This window comes from Anguilla anguilla, chromosome 18 (genome assembly GCF_013347855.1).
Source record: "Anguilla anguilla isolate fAngAng1 chromosome 18, fAngAng1.pri, whole genome shotgun sequence".
In the NCBI taxonomy this organism is placed as follows: domain Eukaryota; kingdom Metazoa; phylum Chordata; class Actinopteri; order Anguilliformes; family Anguillidae; genus Anguilla; species Anguilla anguilla.
The window spans coordinates 29,432,511-29,445,135 of record NC_049218.1 but is presented as its reverse complement, the minus strand read 5'-3'; the positions used below and the strand labels follow the sequence as shown (position 1 = coordinate 29,445,135).

The 12,625-nt window shown below is 39.7% G+C and overlaps 1 protein-coding gene across 1 annotated transcript in view; it reads left to right on the top strand.

The window, feature by feature from the left end:
* The first annotated feature begins 447 nt into the window (after positions 1–447).
* LOC118218476 (E3 ubiquitin-protein ligase NEURL1-like) overlaps positions 448–12,625 on the top strand; it is a 77,216-nt gene continuing 65,038 nt past the window's right edge. Inside the window, exon 1 of the mRNA XM_035401152.1 lies at positions 448–822. Within this exon, the coding sequence (XP_035257043.1) occupies positions 738–822 (85 nt within the window). The 5' untranslated portion in view covers positions 448–737. The remainder of the gene's footprint in view (positions 823–12,625) is intronic.

The window sequence follows — 12,625 nt, the reverse complement described above, 5'->3', positions numbered from 1 at the left end:
CAAAGGAACTACATTACATTACATTACAACTACCAAAATCCTTCCACTAATCAATTGTTGCTTTGTTTGAATCGGTATCCATTTCTTGTTATTAAATTCAGAATCTATGAGTAAGGCTGTATTTACAAAATTGTGTTTCTATTGTCTTCTCCAAGAGATATCTGAATTTTCTCATTTAGAACAACAAATTCACAACTGCTCTTTCCTTAGGCTATCCATGCCATTTGAGAGTTGCCTGTGTACCTCTTTAACATAGCTAATCCAGAGTATCCGGTTAGTTAATCACTGTCAAATGCAGTTGTTACCGTATCACTCTCACAGATGGAGAGGTAGGCCTACTATAATACAAGATAAGCAGGAAATCCTATATTTAATATGCAGGCAGCTTGCAAATGGGCCGTGATTGCATATAGTAGCCGACAAACAAAGATGGTCCACAACAAACGAGAAGCTAAAATCCCCGAGCAAAAACATCGCTTACCGTCCAAAATCAATGTCAGAAGAAACACGCAGCACCCGTATTTGTGTATTACGGTTTAAAACCTAAATCGTCTAGAAAAACTGTGTGACGCTGACGTACTTTAGACTGATCTACGCCCACGACTGCTACGTGACATGCTGCTCTCCAGCCGGTGTGCCTTGAACGAAAAAGTTTAAATTAAAAAAGGAAACAGTCATTGGATATCCTGGATAAAGACGGTTTAAACTGAGCCCTGAGTTATAATTCGACCTCGGTTATGGGCAACACTTTGTCGAGCATACCGACATTGCAAAGAAGGCGTCATCACCACCGATTTGGAACTTTTCCAAATTTTAAAACAGGTCAGTAGATTTTGGACTTTCCTTTTAATTAGCACATATACTGATGCAGTCACTTAAAATAATTTTCAAATCATTTCAGTGATGTATTCGTAAATGGTTTCCATAAAACATATAGTCTCGAGTGTATGCACTCAACCAGTACAGCCGGTTACTTGAAATTAACGCTAGACACGCTGTATGCAAAATGTATGAAGGAGTTTCCTTCAACTGAAGTCGATAAAACTGCAAAATGTGGGAATAAAAAAACTTGAAACTATTACTCTATTTCCAATTACACCTGTAATCTCAGGGCAACCGTGGTGCTGAAGGACAGCGCCTCCTGATCTGGAGTGTACTTTCTATCCGGCTCGATGTAATTAAAAAGTCGTGACATTTGTTGGCAAAACATACACGCATAAGATCAAATGTAGCCTAGTATTGAAAACGTATGTCATTCCTTCCCCATCGTGTCCTTTAAATGTTATTTCAACGTCATTATTTATAATACGGTTGCAATGCAGACATGTCGAAAAGCTATCAAGGGCTGCGCATTTGATCAGTGCCAAATACATCCCTTGACATTGAATAAATCAATAAAATAAATCGGGATTCTAAATTGAAAGGAGTGTCTTTGCAAATGGTTGACATGCGTATGGATCGAATCGAACGTGTAACAGTAAAACAGTAAATGTCTAATGAATAAAAATAGAAAATTAATGTTTCTATTTTGGGTGGATGTATGGACCATCTCGGGTTTTCCCGTCTTAAATACGGAAATAAATGTAGAATAAAAATATAAACTACTCATATCCAAACCCAAATCTACCTACACTGTAAAAGAGGTGTAGGTAGATTAGGCAAATAAATAGGCTACATCTATTTATTCATTACTATTAGTTTTTTTTATTTATCTAGATGCATACTAACCTGTAATTCTAAGAGATGAGGCTCCTATTTTATTTTAAAGAACTACAAAACGATCAGATTTCACAGACTTATTATGTTGTATCTCCTGTCATGACAATGTATAACACCTTGTGATAAATGCTATTACACTGCTATAATGTACATCGTATCCACTTTAATGACATTTGGACAGTTTTGTAAAAATTTGCTGCATAAATTATGGCAGTGACACTTGTTATGAGCTGTACTAAACTTTCATCGCTGATACTGAGTGGCCTCATGTCATAATTATGGTAATGTCATGCAGGCCTGAGGTTATATAGTGAAGCAGTGCTACCAAAGGATTTTTGTACTAAAGCCATACACAGTAAAATGTCCAGGGTTAATTCAACTCTAACAGAGTACTTATGAGTCTAGCAGGGACCATATGTACTCTGTAAGAGTTGATTTAACCCCAAACATTTTACCATGTATGTTGTCAGTGTTGTTTTCCGGCAATTAATTCATTACACTATGTTCACCACCATGTATTATGTATGGAATGAGGCACTCAGACAGCAGTACAAAAAGCATCCTGTTACAATTTCTATTCAAGTGCAGTGACATATAGTGAAAAGTCAGCCATTATGGTTCATTCCATAAGAATAAAATTCAAGGAAAGACCTTTCTCATACGGTCCTTCGGCTGGATGTGTCCTTGGTATATATAAAATATATATTTACTGTAAATGTTTTTTTTTTATGCCATTTATTTTGAAACGCCTGTTAGCATGTATTTATTTTATGTCAAATGAAATACCGGACACATTAAATGTGAACTATAACATATACTACTGATAATAGAGAACAGCCCTGAATGGAACGTAAGTAACATTAAAATAATTATTTTCAGATGATACTGTAGGCCAGGGGCACAAGACACTGGTGTGTCAGGAGACGAGAGACAGATGGACAGATGGTTATAGATGGACAGATGATTAATATTTGGCTTAACGAGCACACTGTGTGCACAGAGTCGGTATAAACAGATGCCTTTTGTCTGCTTTTTTGATTCAAGCCTTATTGCTCAACGGCAAGTCCATAATTATTTCAAAGTTTATTTCAAACAAATAACGTCTATTTGCTTCTCCCTGTCCTCTGGGTTTCCAAATTAAATTGTCCTTCGTAAACAGTCTCATTATTCAAGTAAACAAAAACATTAGCCTCGATCTCGGGCGTTTTATTGGCAATACTGATTCAGATCCAGCCATGGAATATGGACCCCGGTGCCTTACTCAGAAAATTCTAGATGTGCATTGTGTGAGCTAGAGTACGGTGACTAACAATGTCAGGTCTGTATTTTGGGTATTTTAGCGCATGCTCATAGTTAGAGTAACACACAAAGTTTACTTTCTAATTACACACTCTAATTACATTCTAATTTGTTCTGAAGCATGCTAATTAGCATTTTTTTTCCACTGTACGATCAGGAGCCAAATTGAAATGCACATGTTCTGAAATTAGGACTGGAGGGAGAAGGAACAGTTCACAGATTTATGTTGTTGGAGCACGAGTAGAAAAGATTTCGGAGTGTTTTACGAGTTCTTAGTGCCACCCCATCTAACATCTGGATTAAAGGATACAGCTGATCCTTAAGCAAAATAATGGCCTGAGGGTTTGACATATGTGTTTCCATAGGCTTGCAGTAACTTCTAGGGTAGCACAGGCAAAATTAATCTTTGAATACAGTTGAAACATACAAAAGTTTACTTATCTTCATTAAGGATGTCATTGTGCTTAAAACAAGTTTAGTTTTTTTTTGTGATTTTTTTTTTAACACAAAATGACATGTTTTAATGTGTTATGAGTAAATCCAAGCTGGAACTTTGGGAGCTATTATCTTCTGGGATGATGCTGTTTATTTGGCTGCAACACACTGTCCATCGGTTCTGTGACTACTCATTGCAAATGCACTTATGCAAGGCTAAGCGGGAATCTATCCCATTAATCCATGTTTCCTTGACAACCGAGCGTGAAATGTAAACCGTTTCCATGGCGATTGTTCCTGAGTGCTAATTAGCTCTGTTGCAGATAATAGCGGACGCTGATGAGTGGCGTCCAGAAAGACCACGAAAGCACAGCCACGTTGTGTTTTTAATTTTCATCTTGACCCTTCTCTTTCTTTCTGTCTTTTTTTGGGTGGATTTAGCTTGGTTTCCTGGTTTCTGTCAAGATTTTCAAACAATTGCACTTCAGTGATTTTTATTTATATGTTCCATCCCCCCCGACAGGCACTGATGCTCAGAGGGGGACTGTAGAACAGATGATGTCAGGGCCATAGCATGAGCCAAGGCAGATGTGTTGCTGAAATCCTGTTTGTACTGGCTACATCCATATTTATGATGCAGCAGCGATGAGCCCACTTCTGCCCCGCGTTAGCAACCAACCGCCATATGCCCGCCTGGTGCCTCCCCCCGATTAACAGACTGCTTACGTGTGTTCTTTAAGGCCAAAGGGCTTACTTTAAAAAGGGAATTTAAAAAATGTCCTTTCTTTATTGTGTCTTTCATCCACGCCGAGCCAGCATGCCTTCAGAGGAGCGCGTGTGGTACGTACCGAACTCCGCAGAGACGGTTTGTTCGGTCACGGAGTGGTGACGTTCTGTGGAATAACGCCCTCCGTCAGACGCGCGGGGGGGGGGAAACGCGGAGGGGTTTGAGCAGCGAGCGGCGCTCGCAGACGCGCGAGGATCCGTGGGTGGGAAACGGCGAAGGTGCGGCAGGAGAGAGCGGCCCACGCGTCTGTGAAGGAGGGAGAGAGGCAGAGCGCATTGCGCGTGCAAACTGGATGTTCCCTGTGCAAGAGACGCACAGCAGGAGCCTGCTCATATCTGTACCCTTCAGTTTCATCCCCGAGCAAGTTTGTCATCATTATGCAATCGGCAAGGAGCAGTGCTCAGAGAGATCTAAGTATGAATAACTGAAATCAGTAACATATCAAGTAAAGGTTTAAAGTCCCCAGAAGCCCCCACAAGTGTTCTGTCATGCACGGCTTCACACAAATATATTTCTACAATGATATGTCTTAACATTTATATTCAAGCAAATACTTGTTTTTACTACAAAAAAAGGAAAGAATTTTTTTTTCTTTTTAAAGCTGCTCAAATTCTGACCGTGAGAGTCTATTTCTCCACTCCTCTCTGCTCTTCAGTCATAGATTAATAACCCTGCTGGAAGAGGAGAAAGCACAGGTTCTGTCCCAGGTAAAATGCTGCCCACCTGTTCCGCTAGCAACGCTGAAGCATTAATGGACGGCATCGCCAGTGCATTCCACTGTGGAATGCTTCGCTGTGCATAGGTTTGCTCAGTCAATACGCCTCATGCTACGTCTAAGGTGGGTTATTTCACGTGTGGCGTTTGCTTTGTTTGATGTTACGTGATGCATATGGGCTGGGACCCAAACCAGAAATGGAGACTCCCGTGCTCACTGATGGAAGAGTACTCGGAGGAAAGTTTCCTTCCCACTGGGGAGATGTCATCGCATATGAGATATATTTTCATCACTGAGCCTACAGCAAACACATTTCAGGCACATAACACTGAAGGCTAGGCTGACTCAGGGCAAGCACAACGAAGGAGAGCTCAGTGGATCATTTCACTTTCATTACATTTCACTTATGATCTGAGAATTAGGCGTAATATTCATTGGCTAATTTACATAACAAATTTTTTTTGTTGATTATGTATCACTGTTTTTACAGCTAGATGCTAGAAATTGAGCCTAATATTTCAGCTTGTCTTGTTGAGTGATAATGTATGATACAGTTCACACAGATCCTCATCATTGAGCCTGCTATTTCAGCTTGTCTTATTGAGTGATAATGTATGCAGGAGTACACACAGATCCTCATCACTGAGCCTGCTAGTTCAGCTTGTCTTATTGAGTGATAATGTATGCAGGACTATACACAGAGCCTCATCACTGAGCCTGCTATTTCAGCTTGTCTTATTGAGTGATAATGTATGCAGGACTATACACAGATCCTCATCACTGAGCCTGCTATTTCAGCTTGTCTTATTGAGTGATAATATATGATACAGTACACACAGATCCTCATCATGGAACCTGCTATTTCAGCTTGTCTTATTGAGTGATAATGTATGCAGGACTATACACAGATCCTCATCATGGAACCTGCTATTTTAGCTTGTCTTATTGAGTGATAATGTTTGATACAGTACACACAGATCCTCATCACTGAGCCTGCTATTTCAGCTTGTCTTATTGAGTGATAATGTATGCAGGAGTATACACAGATCCTCATCACTGAGCCTGCTATTTCAGCTTGTCTTATTGAGTGATAATGTATGCTACAGTACGCACAGATCCTCATCACTGAGCCTGCTATTTCAGCTTGTCTTATTGAGTGATAATGTATGCAGGAGTACACACAGATCCTCATCACTGAGCCTGCTATTTCAGCTTTTCTTATTGAGTGATAATGTATGCAGGAGTATACACAGATCCTCATCATTGAGCCTGCTATTTCAGCTTGTCTTATTGAGTGATAATGTATGCAGGAGTATACACAGATCCTCATCATTGAGCCTGCTATTTCAGCTTGTCTTATTGAGTGATAATGTATGCAGGAGTACACACAGATCCTCATTGTTCAAAAACACAAATCTTCGCATGGCCCAGGCAGGGAGGGAGTTTTCATTTTCAATTATTATGCTGCAAGCATTCCATTTTCATTCTGCATTAATTATTTTCAAATAGCAAAGAGAGAGGAAACTGTTTCATTGGAATGATACAAAACATATTTGCTTTGGGGGGAATTACACTGGAATCTGTGAACAACAGTCACTTCTGTTTCAAATGCAGTTTATTTAAACAAACTTTTATTCCCATGAAGAAGATTAAACTGCGTGAGTCGATTTTCAAACAACCGACAATCGAAGACAGCATTTGAGAGCATATGTGTACGCTTGGCCTTGTCCCCTCGGAGACAATATTCACCAAGGGAACGTACTGTAATGTTTGACAAATACCTTCTCTCCCTATTAATATTGTGCAGCACGCACTAGCTTAAACATTCCCATAACTGCAATGTTTATTGCCATTGATTATCCTTAGTGGGATTAAGCCAAAAAACTGAACAGACCTTTCTGGGTTATTTTTCTCCAGATATCTTCTCCATGACTGAGGCCAAGAGAGAATTTTCATTGATGTTGTTTCTTTTGTGAGAATAATGCTAATCCGATTTAGGTTATATTACGGTTTGGAATTTAAAAGGAACTATGGACCTTTGTAAAGACATAATAACATTGGTTGGCTCAAATAGGCATGTTGCAACCACTTATGCAGATGTACGGAAAACTTTCAAAAGAATATGTATGAGCAATGAATACTGGTAATCATCATGGAAAGCGGTGTATTTACAAAAAAAAAAAAGCTTTTTGCAACATTCTCCATAAAAGTCTTTGTTATCACATTGGAATGGTTCCACTTTGGCTGTACTATGAAAATACCAACCCAGAAAATCAAATCTAAAATAACTCCTAAGTGTTCACTGATTAAGCATAATTGCTCCTTTTTCCTTTAAAGTTCCAATGATCTTCAAAATACAGACCTTTAAAAGAATGGAATGTGTGTCCATATATGGGGGAGACAGAGTGATTCAAGTGTTCAGAATGTTCTATGCTTTTTTTTTTGGAGATTGGAAGGTTTTTTTCTTTGTTTTTGCCAAGTACATCAACCTATTACACAGGTGTGTAGATCTGATGTCACAATGCAGCGACACCATTTCCCTTGGACTATGACAAGCCACCATCCTTCATTTGTCTTATCTCATAACACTGCCCATGCCAAATCACAAATCAGAAATAACACAACTGAATGTTCATCTCAGCCTGTCTGTCAACAGTAAGCATGTGTGGTCTGCATTTTGTAAACGGGTGCTTCCTAAAACTATCTCTCGGAACTGAACGAAAGCAAACTTCAGATAAGCTAACATTTCTGTGATACTCTGTGTATCATACTGTATTTTTCCATTGTGAGGACTAAAAATCATTGTTGCTGTTAGAATTACAGTATGCAATAAAAAATGCTTTTATTTGTATCCCAAAGTGACTGAGCTGGTAATATACTGTATTATGACCATAAATAACCCTTCCATCCTTGGCATCCATGCAAGAAATGTTCCTTCGATACACAATACAGAATTGTTTCATAGAGAACAGCATATTTTGAATGCAATACAGCATGTTACAAATGACAGGTTTATGACTCCTTGTTTCTTTTGATTTTATTTAACCTTTCTTTAACCAGCAAAACCCCGTTGAGATTGAAATCTCTTTTGCAAGGGGGACCTGCAATGACAAAATGATTTTATCCTTTCATATTTTTTAAATATTTTTGATCGTTTAAATTAATCATAAATGTCCAAAAGGTCACATATTTGGAGACACACACAAAGGTGCAGCGTGCAGTGAAGTATATGGGGAATTAAGATTCACGTTTCAGAAGGCCCTAAGAGCACATGCATGGTCATTATAAAAAGTCTGTACGCTCGAGCAAGCAAGACCTCCATGCAGTCAACACGTCCTGCCCTTTGACCCACACCTTAATGCTAATGTTGTTTTTCGCACAAACCCGATTTGACAAGATCAGTGATCACAAAAATTGAGAAAACAGCTTTTTGAGATGAGAAAACTGTTTATTTGATCGCTTCTACATATCCTCCTAAGGCTCTGCAATTCATTGGTTGTCTCCTGTAGGTTACATGAGTTTCTGGTCTGAATCTCAAAAACCATATATTCTACTCTGCTGAAGCCTACACTAAAGCTAAACCTACAGAACCTTGAGAGTATTTTCACTGCAGCATGTCCTTGTCATCCAAGACACTTGTAATACGTCATAAAAATTTAAATACTTCATTACTTTTTTGAGTGACGGAGGTTAGGCCTTGTGGAGTTTCCCTCTTTTTCCCCATGTGATTTATAGCAGGATGGAAAGATCACAGTGCTGTAATTGTTACCAATGCAGATGTCATCTGACCACACTGATAAGGCCACCCTGGTTCACGAAGGGGAAGCGGACACCGTTTGTTCTGTGACGCACAGGTGTCCATATGCTCACTGTTACGTACCTGTGTCTGTTTACACGATGGCTGCATAGCGTGCGTAGCCAAGAGCATTTTCATTTGTTTGAACTGTTAGTCAGAAACAGGACATTCTTCCAGCGTATTTTCTCATTCAGGAGCAACAGTGCGTTCTTCACTACTTTACACACACTCACAATCGGCAACAGCTGTTTGCTTATACACAAATTCAGTTTTTCACCCGACTATCTAAATCGTTTGCTAGTTTGTTAACAAATTTTATTTTCCATGTAGTTCACATAGCTAAATGACTAGCTATGTAGCTTGTGTTGTATGTATGGTAGAAAACAACCTGTTTCATTTATTTATTTATTCATTTATTTTTGCACAAATGTGAGGCAAAATATTTGCATATATTTTGCTCAGGCACAAAAGCTGTCATACTTGTTGCTCAATGACAATATTCCCAAATTAGTGATTGTTTTTCATTATAGAAGCTTTACATAAAGATATAAATGACCAGGAACTACAAAATCACATTCAGTTCTTATAGGGAGCACATTTTATTTGTGCATTTCCTCATGAGTTTTCAGTGTAGCTGTCACAGTCCAGTTCTTCCAGTGCATTGTCACACTGTCAAAAGAATATGCCTTTCTCTGATTACTGTCACCATTACAGACAGGGCAGCATTTTAATGGTGGTGCCAGTTTTTTTACACATATTCTGAAGATGTGTCATTACGCATAATTACTTGTAATAAATACCCGGCTAAATGAATTCCTTTTTTTCCTCAGAACACATTGTCATTTGAGACCGTCGTATTAAATGTCCATGTGCATGCCAAGTACCTGACGGTGAACCAATAAGAGACTGAAGCCATTATCAGTTTTATGTTCCTCCTTCGTTTTCTTTACGTTTCATTACCTCCGCACGCTGAAGTGCGGTCCTCGTACACGCCGCCAGCCAGCCACACGGCAGTGCGCCGGACAGATGTTCCGGAAAGCACGCGTAATGTCCTTTCATCGCACTTCCTGGTCTTCTTCTTGCCTGCTCTTTTAAATGCTGCTGTTTGGACATCACCTTTTCCTGCGCTCAGGGCTCGGCTGAATTCCTCAGCTGGTTCGCGTGCCGCATGTCCGCTGTCGGCATGTGTTAGACAGTTTATTATGCAGCAGTAAACATGGCAACAAGATTATTAACTGCTGTTTTGCGTAGCTTGTCACATCAGCTCGACCTTTTGTCTGTTTTCTGTTTTCCGAGTCGTGAGAGACCTTTTCGGTATTTATTTTACAGGCAAATTGTAGTCAGTGTTTATGGTGGGGTTGTGATTCACTGCACCGTTTTCTTCAACTGAAATAAATTTCATAGCAACAGTATATGCATGTGCATAATTTGTTGGTGTAAACTCGAAAAAACAGTTTTCAGTCTCACTAATTATCAATGTTATATAGAGAGAGATTAGTCTCAATAGTCTCAATAATATCTCTATAATGTCTTATTCTGAAAGAATAAGACAGCCAGCCAGCGTGGAAGGCCATGTAGTATAATGGGTAAGGATCTGATCTTGTAACCTTGTAAGGGTCACAGGTTTGATTCCCGGGTAAGACACTGCCATTGTACCCTTGAGCAAGCTACTTAGCCTGCATTGCTTCAGTATTTAGAGAGCTGTATAAATGGATGGAATGTAAATGCTATGTAAAAAAAAAAAAATAAAGTAGTATAAGTCGCTCTGGATAAGAGCGTCTGCTAAATGCCTGTATTGTAATGTATTTGCATGTGGATCGGTAGCTATTTGTGTGTGGATCGGTAGCTATTTGAGTGTGGATCGGTAGCTATTTGTGTGTGGATTAGTAGCTATTTGTGTGTGGATCGGTAGCTATTTGAGTGTGGATCGGTAGCTATTTGTGTGTGGATCAGTAGCTATTTGAGTGTGGATCGGTAGCTAATTGAGTGTGGATCAGTAGCTATTTGAGTGTGGGTCGGTAGCTAATTGAGTGTGGATGGGTAGCTATTTGAGTGTGTAGCAGTAGCTATTTGAGTGTGGATCGGTAGCTATTTAAGTGTGGATCAGTAGCTATCTGAGTGTGGATTGGTAGTTTTTTTTGTGTGGATCAGTAGCTCTTTGAGTGTGGATTGGTCACTATTTGAGTGTGCATCACGGCACAGGAACAGTGAGAGGATGCATGTCATGTGATCCGCAAATGCAGATTCAAATCTTCACAAGCCATTTTTACATTTGAGAATGCATTATGCAAGAAATACAACATTATTGTTGTAAAACACATTTGCAATTGTGTCTCTTATTTTTGGATCATGATACATACATGAGTCAATAATATTGCGGCTGATCTCTTGATCAGCTTCACTTAATGCTCATTTCTAATCACTTTGTGGGGAAAACGCAAATAAATTTCAGTTTTCTTTCAAAATAGTATAGTCATTTCTAGCAGGCTCAACCTAATCAGCACATATGTGCAAATATAATACATATCATACTGTCACCATATTCTTCCAGGTTTCGTAGGATAAACAGCTGTACGTCTTCAAACACGAATCACGCGTTGTTTACAGTGAGTCGGTTCCACCCGCAGCCATTTTAAGCTACGCTGCAGCCGTTACTGTGAACCGACACACGTGCTTGTGCTTGGGCTCGCATGTTTTCAGGGGTGACCTTAAAACTGAAGCCTGTAAACATTCGCCAGGAAGCAGTTCAGGACGTCCTTCTGCAAATAAACATGGATTTGGATGTGCTGTGCTGTGCTGTGCTGAGTCTGATGTGTCCACCGCAAGCTCCCCTTGGGGTGTCATCAGCGTCACGCTCAGGGTGATTTCCTTTGGCAAATGGGAGGGGGTCTGTCTGTCTGTCAGATCTTACTTCAAACCAAGCAGCCAAACCCGGGTTGCGTTATTGATGCTCACTTCTCTGCCTTGTCGAGAGACGTTGCTCACTAGCGCCAGTGCGGTTGGCTCCAGCACAGGTGTTTCAGCCACCCGTGTTAATGTAACTCAATAAAACAATGCTGTCAAAAAATTATTTTTTTCCACAAAATGTGGTCGCAATAGTCACCCCATATGTTGATTTGTTAAATTATCGTGCTATTTGGACGGGACGGTAATATTTTGGTAATTTTTTGTGGTCAAATCAGGGAAGGTTGCGTCACTACCGAGTCACTGTATCTCACGCACTTAGTGGACGACTGGACTTCAAGTCCCTACTGCGCAGTCTCTGGCTCCAATTTGTACAACACGGTGACGCCCGCAAACTACACTTCCCAGGCTTCAAAACCCTTTTCCGAGTCAATAGGTGACATCACTGTGACTTTGTCCATATTTTTCTACAGTCCATGCTTCAGACTTTATACCTCAGTGACAAAATGTGTAATACAATTAATGGGATTTGTGGTAAAAAAAAAACTAATCAATATTAGGTGCACTTGCATGGTATGCTTTCAAAGGTTACTTCAATTCAGTACCAAAGTTGCCAACATTATACAACCAAGACAATAACTAGAATTCTTTTTTCATTATTTTAATGCAAGTCAATTATATGTGACCTGGCCTGGACCAATTTCAGTGAATTTTGAATTTCAGTGAATTTTTAGCATACCAGTTTGTCATTCAGGTTCTTAAAAGCGCTGTTTAATTGCTTGAATGTGTTATGGTTTCTACTGAGAGTCGAAAACACTAAAGCGGGTTATTGCAGGGATTCCATACAGTGGAAGGTCATCGCTGTAGCTCCACTGCACCACGTCCAATCTATCAGTGAGTCTGCCAAGTATGAACTGGCTAAATGAAATAAACACTGAGTTCTTTGTTAGATGCTGCATGTTCTTCCAGG